General features: G+C 42.1%; 1 protein-coding gene across 1 annotated transcript; it reads left to right on the plus strand.

Moving 5' to 3' along the window:
• Positions 1–2440: 2440 nt before the first annotated feature.
• Positions 2441–4622, plus strand: SMIM32 (small integral membrane protein 32; the record flags this gene model as incomplete). Its single annotated transcript, XM_029998312.2, has 1 exon — positions 2441–4622. A coding segment is annotated over one exon (453 nt), but the record flags the coding sequence as incomplete, so codon positions are not given.
• Between the last annotated feature and the right edge of the window lie 9375 nt (positions 4623–13997).

The following is a 13997-nucleotide window of genomic DNA, read 5'->3' on the forward strand; positions in this document are numbered from 1 at the left end:
TCGGAGCCATCAAGTGGAATGTCACGGGGCTGCCAAAAACACCCTTATGTGCAGGGAGAAAGTGCACCCACGACTACGAAATTCACGTGCATCCTTTGTAGTATTTCCTCCCCCCCTGCAGAGTTGGTAACGTTTGCAGACGAGCTGTTTATCACAGACTTTTTGCTAAAGTCAAGACTGTCCACGCTATTTATAGGACTCAGCCCCCAGATGCCTTCCTGCTTTTCCAACAGACTAATAAAAACAATAAAGTAAATAAAAAAGGATGCAAAGTTTGGTTAAACTCAAAAACAGTTCAGGGAGGAGAAAGCTGAAGACGGGATGGTCCTGGGAAGACATCCAGCCTTCCAGACATCCATGTCGTTCTGCTGCTCACAAACTCTCCGATTTCAAGGAGACACCGTAGGTAAACCAGTTGCAAACTTTATCAGCTTTTTTATGACTCTGTTGATTTTTCCAGCCCCCACGCTGGCTGCCTGCCTCGATGTTCTGTTCTTTGAACCCGCACAGAGTAAATAGGTGTAACTACTGTGGCTCTGCAGGCAGGAGACGTGTCCCCAGGAGGAGTGTTAGGTCCAGGCAGGGAAAGACCCCCCAGCCATCCTGGAGAGCTGCATGTGGAAGAGACGGCTCGCTTGGGCTGAAAAAAAGGTGGGGAGAGGGGGGAGAAGAGAAACAAAAATCAGGCAAGCCTTAGAGGAAGATGTTGTGAATTCAAAAGGTCCCTGAGACTTGGAGGTAAACACGCAGGTAGTGGCTTTTCTGGGGACAGATGCAGAAGGATGGGGACAGGGATGTGACAGCCTCCAACTGCCCCAGCAAAGCTGCTGGAGGCACAAGGGGTTGAACTGGAGCACCTGGAGCTTGGCAGGGGATCAGGAACACGCTGACCAGGGCCTCAGAGGGTGTTGCCCTCTAGCAAAGACGTTGTTATATTTAAATCTAACTGACGGGAAGATTCCTCCTCTCTTCATTCCCCCCTCTCCCAGCAGAAACATTCATTATGCTAAGTGAAACATATAACCACACAGGACCGTCGGCTGCAATATCTCATCATAAGCAGCTTTAGCGTTTGCTTGGATCAGCACCTGGGGACTGGAGAAGGTGTTTCACCCTTTCCTCTGCCCAATTACCAAGTGCTCCTCTCTTTCTCCCTCCTCTCGCCCCCGGCTCTGCCCCCGGCCCCTTTTTCAAGTTGCAATGCGTTAAAAGTATGAAGGGCGCTTATCTGATGCATGGGAGAGAGAGATTGCGAGAGCGAGCTGGCAAGCAGCCAGCAGCTAATAGCAGCATAAAAGCAATTTGATGGGAAAAAAAAAAAAAATTAACATGCTAATTGTCAGGCTGGAGAGGGTACCGGGGTTCATATAGAAGGAGGGGAGACGAAAAAAAAAAAAAAGAAAAAAAAAAGACATTTTCTGATTACTCTAGATTTTAACAATGAAGGTCTGAAGAAGAAAGAAAGGTTTTGAGGGAATTTTCTTCTTTTTGTCCCATTCTCTGCTACCCTCCCCCCCGCCAGCTCAAAACCTCTAGCCAGAGCCTCAGGCACTCACGGGGATTTATCAGAAGATCTCTTCCTTTTTAGCATCGTGTCACTGCCAGATGCACCACGGGCTGCAGAGCCGGTCGGCACCACCACGCAGTTCTCCCCTTCCCACGGTAGCGAGTGATGCTGCGGTGCAGCTTCTGCTGGGGGGGGGGAAAAGTCATGTTTGACACAACCCTGCACAGTCCCACCTCACAGCTCAGCTGAGCCGAGGACAGAGAGGAGGTTGCCAAAGAACTAACACCCCCTTACAGGGAGGCTTTTTTGGTGTTTCTTTTTTAAACAAAGGACACTGATTTTCTTTTTTTTTTTTTTTACATTTATTTTTCTCAAAGCAATCAAAAAGAGTGCGTGGAAAGCTCAGCCTCTTAACGCCAGCTCCACAGCGCGCCGTTAACTGGGATTAAGAAAGTCAACTAACGCTTCACAGCACCGGGATTTCAACAGCACGGAGCCTCCCGACGGCAAATCCAGCAAGATCTCGAAGCAGCAGCTGCTTCTCCCCACGGATGCCACTGAACCCCGAATTTGGGCGCATCCCACTTCGGAACATAAGCTGGAAATCCATCGTGCCTTCCCTTCGCGGACAGTGAGCGCTGCCAGCCACAGCCTTGGGTCGTCTCTGCCCGGCTGCCGGCACCGGAGCTGGGTCAGGCAGAGTCTTTTCCCATGCTGGTGGAGCAGGGCTCCCAGCAGACTCCCGGAGCTCCCAGCCCATCCCAGCTGACCAGCAGATGATCCAGCGCATTTCCCCAAAAGAGGTGTGCTGGGGGAACAAGGGCCGAGACACGAGGTACCTGTATCATTTTTGATTAATATTTGTGGATTAGTGCTGTAAATACGAGCCAAGAAGATTTAAGAGAAAGTCACTGAGCCATGCAAGTGAATTAATTTGCCTTTACACAAAATGCGGCTGGTTGTCAGCCTTTTACAAGCAGGAACGTTATTTCTTTCCTATGCCAAAGACTGACTGCGTTTGCTCTCCTGCTTTACTTCTGCCGTGGAGGAAATTTAAGCAAGAACATGTATAGTGAATTGCTAAATTCAACCGGTACCACTGAAGCTCACCTTATCATTCAGACCAACACGCCCTACCTGAGCGGCACACCGAGACCCGTGAGCTCCTCCGCTTTTTACATGTCGACAGCCAGGGTGTTAAAAGAAGGGGAAATAAATAAGCCAGACCTGGTGACTTACATCATTCTGTTTTTCTTTCTGCTCTTGACTGTGACGCTCATTGTGCTCTTCATAAACTGCCAGCTGAAAAATTCTTTTTTTGCTACTCTTCCTTACGACAGATCGCTCAGAGAAGCGAGGAGCCCGTGGAGGACACAAGCTGTCTGACACTAGAGAGCAACTATGTCTTACAACAGTAGCAGGCACCAGAAACCCTGGGCAATAAGGCGTTATTGCCATGTGTCAGTGAATGGATGTGACCCTCTTTAGAGTAATAGCCTGCATCGCAGGAAAAGATTGCTGAAAAATATGCTGTACGCAAATCGGAATGGCTGTAAATAAAAAGCTCTGTTATGAACTGAAGAGAGAACGCTTTAGCAAATTTATACAGTTTTATGCAAAAAATTGCCCCATGATTCCAGATTAAGCTCTATATGTATGCAAATGTCATCATCCACCCATTCAGTGTCCATACAAGGATATTTGCATTAACAACAGTCTCTGATTTGGGCATCTGGTGGAGCTTGTTACCCGTGTTTATGAAACCATAGCATCAAATGTAAAAAACACAGTATATTTACCTAACAGCTCCACGCTGAGGATACGAGTTTACTTTCCAGACCCATTTCTCTCAACTGCTGCTGAAACTGCGTGGTAATGCAGTGGGAGCCCTGCCAGGCAGGAGGAGAAAACAAAAAAAAAATGTTTATTTAGACTTTTGATTGTGATTATGTTAAGGGTGTTTTTGATAGTTCACTGCATCATCGATCAGGTTTTAAGTTACCGGTTATGTGAAACACTATATACCTAAAGAATTTGTTTTCAACTTTCTTAAGTTACAAAGGAAATTATTCACCACAGCATAAAACCAAAATAATCAGGATGGGGAGAAGGAAGGAGAGAAAATAAATATCATTAATAGTATGTAAACTAATGAAAGGGGAGAGCAGAGTGCTCCGAGTTCAGTACAAAAAGTAGATAACTTCTGAAAGCCATAAACTACAGTTTTATAGGAATAGTTGCTTTAATGCACAATATCCCCACTCCTTGCTCTTTATATAAATCTAGCACAATTAGAAGCATGCTTTGTCAATACGGCAACAGCTTGATTCAACACTGATCACCGGCAAAAACCACCATTTTCAATTATTAGCTATCCGATTTTGTTCCAAAAGCTTCTGCTGAACCTTGTTAGCTGACATGCTATTTTATAGAAGCTGATTTCTAGTAAACTTGCAGTTACAGCACAATTCCAGATCAAACTGCATGAACCCCAGAACAGTATTTGTGTTTCCCACAAACAGTGGGCAAAGGGCTTGCTTTTTTTTTTTTTTTGACCCCAGTGGCTCAGCATACAACTGAATTGCAGCTATCCAGAAACAGAGTCCTAAACCCTATTTTAGCTCCAGTTTTTTGCTAGTGGACCATCTATCAGAAGAACGGGGTTCCAGTTGTGTCAGATGCTGTGCCCCTAAATCCGTTCTTAACATGCGGAGTACAGCAGAGGTGCTGTGTGTATGTATGTACATAACTTATTTAATCCAAATGAGGAGATTTTACAATGCAACTACACGCACATACAGGCTTGCACTTGAGCACACAGACAAAACGTGTATATACAGGAGCCTGTTTGCAAGTTGTTTTTTTACACAGAAACTGCACAGTTGATAACACTTCCATGTCATTGTCTTGGTTACCATGTTTTATTATGCTCCAGTAAGTTGAACTACTATATAACAGGCTTAAATATTTTATTCCTCGATAGGTGGCCAATTTTTATCTCCTCTGAACCAAATTTAACTGGTGTAATTCCAAGTAATTACTCTAATGTAGAAAGCGAGATTAAATTCAAGTGTGTTTATCTCAGCCCTTTTTGAATAAATCAAGTTTTATCAAATCAGACATTTCTTATTTATTTTTAAGTAACGACAGCTTGTTTTCAGCTATCAGCCATGATGAGTTCCGTCTAAGAATTTCTGCTGGCAAAAGCCTCAGAACCCGATAAAGCACATGTTGCTTTGCACCCTACTGTACTTTATTTAAATATTCAAGAAGAACCTCAGAATAATCCTGGTTTTCTCCACAGCCTGATAGTTGGAGTAATAGCCCAGAAGAACCTGTCACGCTTAGAGTGCTAGCTGATTTACCGGGAAAGCTTTTATGCATGCTCTGCATTGCTCTCATCAATACCCCGAATCATTTCTATTGCAGAAGAAAGTTCTATTAATGACATTTTAATCAATGTATGAAACATATGTATAAGAAAACATCTGGTATATTCTCTTTCACCAGGCCCCAAATTCAAGCTGACCGTAAAATCCACTTCCCAACCACAGGCATGCCAGAGAGGGACCGACGGGCATTTATTCACTTGTTGTAACTGGTTTATTAAGTGCATGACACACGCGGGCTCCCAGATGCGTACTCCATCCCTTCCCCTCACCTTCTGCCATTCACGCTCCTGCCCCTGACACAAATACACCATTCACTGTGTCTTTACAGCAAAGCCCACTTTCTCAATGTGCCTTTCAAAAAAGCCTCTCGACACTCGCAGCCCCGCAGCAGCCTCCTGCCTGATGGCTTCTCTTCAAGGCAGACTGGAGGTCGATACGCTAAAACACGAAGGACGAGTGAAACACCAGAAATCTGGGACACGATGTTGTGAGAAGCAGGGTGGCCCCAGTTCACAGAAGCTCTTAATTATATGCTTTGCTTTCGAAAGATGAGTAGTTCCCGTAACGCTCTGGAGAGCATCCATACACTTAAAATACACGGCTATGTGCTCTGCTGAATCAGGACCTGCATGTTAAATAAGGTTTTAACTCTTCTTCCTCTGGGCCAGGGAAACAACTCATCCCTTCCACCTGGAAGCAGTGCGACCTTTCGCATCTGACGCCACCCTTCCGACAAGTCATTATTATTGTTATATTTCAGTCTGTTGGCTTTAATCTCTTAGTCCACGGACAGCTTTGAACCCAGCTGCCCGAGCCGCTGGCACAGACAGTGCCCGCGGGGAGTTTGCCGCAGCGCTGGTACCGAGTAACCCAGCAGGAGCCACCGGCGCGATGCTCCTCGGCAAGAGCATCCCAAAAGTGGGAGCCCACTCATCCCATTGCACTGCCTGAACACTGGGTTTGTTAACATTTCAGGCACCCAGCAGGACCCATCTTTCTTCTTGCATTTCCTACCTGTAGGTGGGCTGTGGTGGGCTTTTCCATGGGTATTCACCCTCCTGCATTTCCCCTTCCTCCAAGCAAAAACCAGGAGCTGAGCGTTTTCTACACGCCATGCCACATGGCCATCACAACTGATGCCTGGAAAGGACTCACCTGTAGGACTGGCAAGTCTGTCAAACTAGACAGCAAGGCAAAAGGCAAAGAATAAATCCCAAAAGCGGAATATTTCATGTCTATTTGGGATGTCACGCTCTGGTAAATACACAGGTGCCGCACTGCAAAGTGAAAAAGCAAAACTGCATTGCATGATCACGCTCTCCAAACCCATGTCAAACCACAAGAGCCACAGCAATTTGTAACTGCGCTTGCTCTAACGAGTTTTCTTTTAGCAGCATCTTCAAAAGAAATGAAAAGCCCTTATCCAGGACACCACTTCAAAACAGGAATCACCAAGATGAAGACTCCTCGCAACTCAGCTTCAATTAAGAAAGAGAAAAGGGGACTTAACGTAAAGCCATTAGCGAGTACTAACAAGAGCGAGGGTTTAGTTATGCTCCTCCCGAGTTTTTTCTGTCCCTCCCTGAATGCTGCTCTGACCACGGTCCTTTTTCTCCTAAAACTTTTGAGAGCCAGGAGCTTTATCTACCTGGTATTTGGAATATTTAAAACACTGGCAGGTACATCAGACTGAGAAGATGAAAGGAAGACACAGTTGGATTGTGTTCACAGTGCATTTGGCTTTAGGAAGTTGTTTCTTCCAAGCCTTAACTCACAAGACCCTGAGCAAATACAGAAACTACAGGTATAAGCAAAGAAGTTTGGTTTAAATCCATTAACCCATACAGAAAGTCTCCCAGGTAGCAAGTTACACACACTGCCACATCTCTGCAAGTTTTTTTCCTCCTATCTCCCTCGTTTTTGCCCTCCTGGCAATATCAAATTCCTCCCTGCGGGGCTGAGCATTTGCCCAGGCAGTGCCTATAGAACCACAGGTGAATCATCTTCACGGACACAACCTGTTCGCTCCTGAACTTGCACTTCCAGGTTTAACATATTGTATTTGCCTCTAATTTCTTACAGGAAGCTTAAGGAGAATCCTGCTATAAAGATCTTTTAGAGTGAGACTCTTCACCAGAGACCTGAAATCTCACAGATCACAGGGAAACTAGTCTCCATGTGGCTCTTGCAGAAAAGAGCCTATTTTGTCTATTTTGCGTTGTCTCTCAAATTCTGAAGTTGCAGTCACCCACGCAGCTCAAAGCTTTCTCAAGAGGCTCATGAGTTTGCTGACAGCAGTTTCTATATCTAAGAGACTTCAGAAAATGAGATTTTGCAGGAGCGGCTGGATTACACAGCACTTCTTATTTAGTCCTGGAAATAACCATGTTGTTTGCAATAGCAGATGTACAACTTCAAAAAGAGAAAGGAAAAAAGGTATTTATAAAGAACAAAATAAAACTGGCCTTAGAAGAAAAGAGCTGTTAATTTAAAAGGCTTTTTAAAAAAAAAAAAAGTCTTATGGAAAAAAGGAGGAGTCCTGCATGAAGCAGGAACACAGAACAGCTGGAGACAACCCAACAGCTTCCACCCCCCAGAATCTCACCCCTCACCTCGCACGTCCGTGGGAGTAAACGAGTTTTACAGGGTTTGTCTTTGTGGGGGGATTTGATAACTAAGTAGGCTTATTTCTGAACACAAGTTTGAATTTTATTTTCTTTTACAAGACTTAAGACGGCAAAAATTTTACCTTGCCTTAGTTGTCCTACATCACCTGTAGCAGGTGCGGGCGCCTAAAGCATTTCCACGACACTGTCGCTGTTTCTGCAACCACCACTCGCACTGGAGCGGCCGAGTCTCTGGTAAGTCAGAGCACCCCTTTGATGACAGCCAAAACCAAGTCATACCTTGAGCAGGAGGCTGGTGGGCTCCCGTGACGTACACCAACACAGCTGCCCGTGACCACCCTCTGGACGTGTTCCCTTACTGCTTTCGTCCTGCTTCTCTTCCCTCCAGTGTCGCACCAGCAAGTACCATTCAAACAGCAATGCAGAGAGTTAATCAATTAAATACAGAACTGATTGACATGGCATAAACCTACTTTGCAGCTACAGCTGGTCTGGCTTGTTAGCAGTTTCCCCAGTCACATACATTTAAGGGAAACATTGCAGCTAGCACAACAAAAACTTTGGATAAAAGAGTACTTAACAATATGCTTCTCGTACGATTTTCTATAGATCTGTGTCGTCATTTCATGCACTGAAGTGAATACTTTAGTGTTCTTCTACAGCAGAGCTCCTTCAGCAGAGACATTCACAGAGAACTGCTTGCTGTGGGACTGCCCAACAGCAACCGCTGCTTCTAGATCAGGGTTGACCATCGCACTCAGAAAACGGGACACTGTTGTGATGCTGGCTTCTTGCCATCCTTCGAAGAGCAGGCGATTACCAATCCAGCACAAACTTAAGGTAGTAGTGAAAAAAAAAAAGTCTTCCCTGGCAAGGTATCTCTGCTGCAATAGATTGCCTGCCTCCAGATTTTTGGAATTAACTTTTAGACTGATTTTTTCTGTCATTTCAATGTTATATGTTGCCAGAAGCTGCAATGGTTTGCTTTTAACTGGACCCCCACATGCCCTACAACCACATTTACCAGCCGATGAAACTGCAGCCTCAGACTTACCTTTAGAAGCAGAGAACAGGAGGATTAAGGGAATCCCTTGGGTCTGCACTCAACCAGAGCTAAAAAAATGTTGCTTAAAGAAATACTTGTACAGCACACTTGAACACGTGGCCCTGTAAGGCAGTTAACAAGTACAATATATTTTAAAAGAATTTGATGCAAACTGCCTGGAAATTGTAAAACACCAAAGCACCCATCACACAGGTATTGTACATGTTTGTGCTCAGGCTAAGTTGTCTTATATTAAGGCTTGCTCCCTCTTTTTAATGTGAATGCACCCCGAGAACTCAATCAGCCAGAGGATTCTTATACAGAATCTTGAGGTCTAGTCTTTTGACTGTGCTGGACTTCAGAGACCTCTCAGGATGGTTTTGGAGGAAAACACTGCTAAATATCGAAACATAGGGCAGAGAAAAAGCCAGACTGCGTGTTTTAATCTACCTGCAACAAATGGCTAGCACATACTCCAGGCATGACATGGCATTTTCCCCAGCGTGTCTGAAAACCTGGGCACACAGTCCCCTTCACCTGATTCACCTGAACACGCATGATAAGAGGTAAAAGGAACAGAGACTTCAAAATTATGTTTCTTATGAGGCTAGAGGACCCTTCTTCCAACTTGCAGGAACTGGAAAGTCATGGAAAAGAACAACTAAACTGAACACCTGGGGGAGGCAGCAAGACATTAGGACTCAAAGAGTATTGTCCTTTCAGTGGCTTTGGTGATGGTTTTATGCTGTGGGCATTAATAGGGTTGGTTTTTTCCCTCAACATTTAGTTTCTACCTTGACTTCTGCTGTTCCCACAGCACAATTCTCATACCTCCACTCTATAGCTTGCATAGGCTTCGTTTGTCGGTCTAGGTAAGCTACTTTCCAGCATGCAGATTTCTTCTACTTTGCTATTAAATTTGTGAGTGGTTGGAGTGAGAATTCACGCTACAGAGCTACAGACAACCATCTTTGCTGTGCCTGTATGATAAAAATACACAGGATGACATTTGTTTACTTCAGAGTTTATACACAGATACCTAAAACTAAGGGGAATGATTATTTGTGTTGAATGGTACCAACCCAAAGTGCAAACACTGGTTGACTACAAAATGCTAATCAGCTTATGCCAATTCTGTCAATACTAATTGAGCATTAAGATGATGCAGCACCTAAAAACATTTACATTTAACTGAGTGGCTGGCAATTCACAGGTACTTTGGGACTTTTTACAAATGCCTCAGTGCACACAGAAGCAGCCTGCTCTGCATCCTAAATCAGAAGACTAACAGTGCTTAAGATTTCAAGGGAAACTAGAGCCAGTATCACCACTGAGTGTAGTCCAATGATTTTTTTTTTTTTTTTTATGCTAGCAGTGTCTGCAAAACACACATTCTAAGTCATATAGACCAAAATACTGAATTTGGCAAAATAAATGGGATCAGCATTTCCATGATACGAAGTGCTTACTTCACGAAAGCTATTTGGAAAAGCCCGATTTAAAGCACTGACTTGACACTCCCATCACCAATGTCCTCTGACCAGAGTGTCTATAGTAAAGGTAATTTCCCAAATTTCCCTAACTTCTACAAAACAGTTTTTCTAATGAGTAGGATTTCTTAGCACGGTGCCAGAGAATGCATGGTCCTTGGCTACAACAGGGCAAGGAGCACTCCGGGACAAGAAAGGCAGATTTCTCTTGGCACAGGATATAGGGCACACAACGTTTAATTACTTTAAATGCCAGTGAGGTATTCACTTTTTATGTAGCAGTGAACAGAAGTAGCCTCTGACTCATTTAACACACAATGCAGGTTGGAGTGGGGGTGGAAGAGGTGGGTACTGCCCAAAGCTTTTTTTCTTCTGAAAAGAAACCATAAAGAACAATTTCACAGGTTACATTGGCTGGCTACTCAGAGAGATTATCAGAACAGTAATTATCAACTGTTACTATACCTCTAAATTCCCCAGAGAGAAAGACTAGCAAGTTTAACAAAACCTCTTCAATTCTATAAAATAATGATTTAAAAGTTTTAATAACCAAGATTCTCTTTCATTTCTTTGTTTGTTTTTCACTTATGTAGAAAGCTATTAATAAAAGTCCATATAAAGTTTCTGGAAAGTCAACAAGCCACTGCAACACTTTGAGATGTTACTTACAAATTAGACTGTATCATCTAGGTAATACTATCATAGTAAATCTTCTGGGAACTTTACACAGCAATAACTGTTTTGGAAGCAAAAACATCAAAACAGTATCAGGAGATTAAAAAAAATTACTGAGTGATTGGATCCTCCCTAGTACAGTGCAGTTGCACATTCAGAGGAAAAAAGCTATTATTATTGAGACAATGAGAGAACTACAGAGTGTTACTGCAAGGTGGCAGCCTGCTAGCCAAATTAAATCCCAAAGCAGGAAGCACAGACAAGATCAAGTAGTATCAACACTTTGTTTCGGTTTTATACTGAAGAAATAATTTGTCCTTTCTATAGTTCTTATGTGGATATCCCTGTGGAACTGGGATTCACTATTTTTGTACTCATCCTGCCAAAAAAAGATTTCTTTTAATTTGCGCACACCACCAATTACTATTTCAACTTCCCTTTCTGTAATATCTTGGTAAACAAGAGAAAAGTTTTCTTTCCCTCAATCTTAAAAAAATAAGGCTAATAGTAAAAGAACAGCTCACTAAACTCCTAAATTTGCTTTTTATTGGAACAGTACTTACGTTTCAAGAGATATTCAAACAGCCTTCATTTCAATGAAAAGGCTATCGGTCATCAGTTTAAAGCTCTACACATTCAGACATGATGACGGTTGTTTAAAAATGTTATGGTCAGCCACAATAGCAAAAGAAAAAACAAAACAAAAAAAACAAACACCCCAACCAACCCCAACACAATAATCAGAGTGTTGCTAAAGTCTTACAGAAATATATTTTTTGTACTACTTATTTAAATAGTTCTATAAATACCAACAAATTGACACCATTTTTGCTGGCTGCATTCTACAACAAGAAAAAAGAACTCTTAAATAGCTTAATGAAATTATTTAGTCTCTGCTTCTGAGAGCACTGCAGCTTTCGTGTTACCAAAAAGCTATAGGAAAGTACTTTTCAAATTACAAAATCACGTTTGTATGAGAAGGAATATGTACCTGGCAAGGCATCAGTCAGCATTGAGTTACAAGAACTCATAAATCAACCCTTGTAAACAAGTATTTGAGACGTACTGCGTTACAGATAAAGGAAATAAGAAAAATCTGTGGGTTTTTTTGTTTTGTTTATTGAAATATGAGCAGCAGTATGCAAAAAATATCTTTAAAAACATAACATAGCAAAACCTAATAATTTTAAAATTAACAAAATAAAAAGATGTTTAGAGTTAAATGAAAAAACTCATCTCTAGAACTGTGTTTCCTACAATGTAAACAAAAGCATAAAGGTTATGCTTGCAACAAACACAGAAGCAGGTTTATGGAGCAGCACAATAAAGCAACATTATGTTGTAATCTGATGGTTTGGTCTATTGATTTGAATTCAGAATGGGTTACCTTCCTAAACAGAAACCTTATAACTACCAAAAAAAAAAAAAGTTAGTCACATGTTTGTGTTTTGAAGCAAAACATTTAGAAAATGTTTTGGTTTGGTTTTTTTGTGGGTTTTTTTTTGTTTTTTTTTTTTTTTTCCTAAAAACCATCACTAGCAACACTCTGGGCAACTAAAACAATACCCTGAAAAAATTATTTCTTCAAACTAGGGAGAAAGCCTGATACATTTTAATGCTCTCTAGATTTACATTGCAAGAGTATCTGCCCAAGAATTGACAACTTTCACATTGTAATACTGGGGAGTGGGGGAAATAATCATAGCTTCAAGCAAAACCCAAAATAATTCCAGTATTTTAAACAATTCTATACCTAATCATAACACATGGGCTGTTTCATCATTCTTTTGACTAATGAGCTGTTCGGTTAGATATGTCTCTCATCGGTCAGTCATACTAGAAAGTTTTATTTTGGTCCTATAGATACTATAACCCAATGTCATCCCTTCATGTACAACTACTTCATGCCTAATGCAGTTAAATGAATGTAATACTTATGCAAGGCACTGGATTGACTGCCAGCAAGACTGAAGTCCTCTAAGGAGGAATATCCAAGCTACTATCTTATCTTAGTGACTATAAAAGCAAACCCAGAGAGAATTTCAGTACATGCCTCTTCTAGGCTCTTTGCTGGTATTGCCAAAGCTGTTAGTTAATGCTGTGGTTGGTGCAATGTAGAAAGATGCCCAAAAATAAGAGAATACTTACACTACAAAAGCCAAAACAGTTTTCACTGAAGAGTAACATTCAGTCTAAGCTGGGCTACACTGGAAAGGCTCCATCTTCCACTAACACACTACTGGCTGATTCAATTTCTCCATCCCTCCATCTAGATCAAGAAGTGACTTATACACAAGTATGCTGCAACAGAAGCAGCACACTCTGCTATTGCTATACTTAAGCCATTATTAGGGTCAAACAGTTCTCCATTCCATCCATCCTTGCACTGATACCTGAATTTTGTATCAGCAGCAGCACAGATGAACTAAACATGATTAGGAACACCATGAACCAGCAGCACACAAAATTTGCTAACTAGAAAGCTCTCAAAAAGTCCTACTTAAAAGGAACAGAAAAGTAGAACATAGACAAATCTTACTGGGTCTGCTCCTGCAAGCCTACCCTGGCAAAATCAGCAGTCACAAGGATATCCCCAGCACTGCATATATTACAGTTCAAGAATATGTACACAAGCAGAAAAATGCCAGAGTACTTTACTACTTAATGACAGCATCAGAAGTGGGTTAACTGGATATTATTGCAGAAATTATGGTTCAGTGCACAGGTAGCCAATCTAACCACAATATTAGCACTAAGCACCAGCTCTGGCTCATGAACACCCACTTCAGCACCCATTCTTGAGTCATTTAGTTGGCCACATCTAAACATACAAGTGAACAGAGATGAAGCCAGGTGAAAAACATTTTGGATAAAGTAAAATCTTGTACCTACAACTGAGATCTTTCCTTAATCCAATGTGCCATGACATTTATTATAAAAGTTAGCCAAGAAAAAAAAAATCCTGTAGTGTCAAATATACATATTCAGCAACTCGACAAAAGTCAGGCGTGGGGAGAAGAAAATAGAAGCCTGATCCTGTGGCCAACTGACTTTGCATCTTATTTGATCAAAAGAACCATCCGTGGGTTGCAGTTCCAAAGAATGACAGAGAAGACCCCAAAGGTGAGCGGCAAATTATATTATTCCCCTTCTCCTGAAGATGCACTTGTTTTTAAACACACTTGAGAAACTGCTTAAAAAGACCCGAAAACCAAAAAAACAAAACACCAAGTAATATAGAAATTCCTGTACAAGAGAACA

Source organism: Aquila chrysaetos, chromosome 22 (assembly GCF_900496995.4).
Source record: "Aquila chrysaetos chrysaetos chromosome 22, bAquChr1.4, whole genome shotgun sequence".
Classification (NCBI taxonomy): Eukaryota; Metazoa; Chordata; class Aves; order Accipitriformes; family Accipitridae; genus Aquila; species Aquila chrysaetos.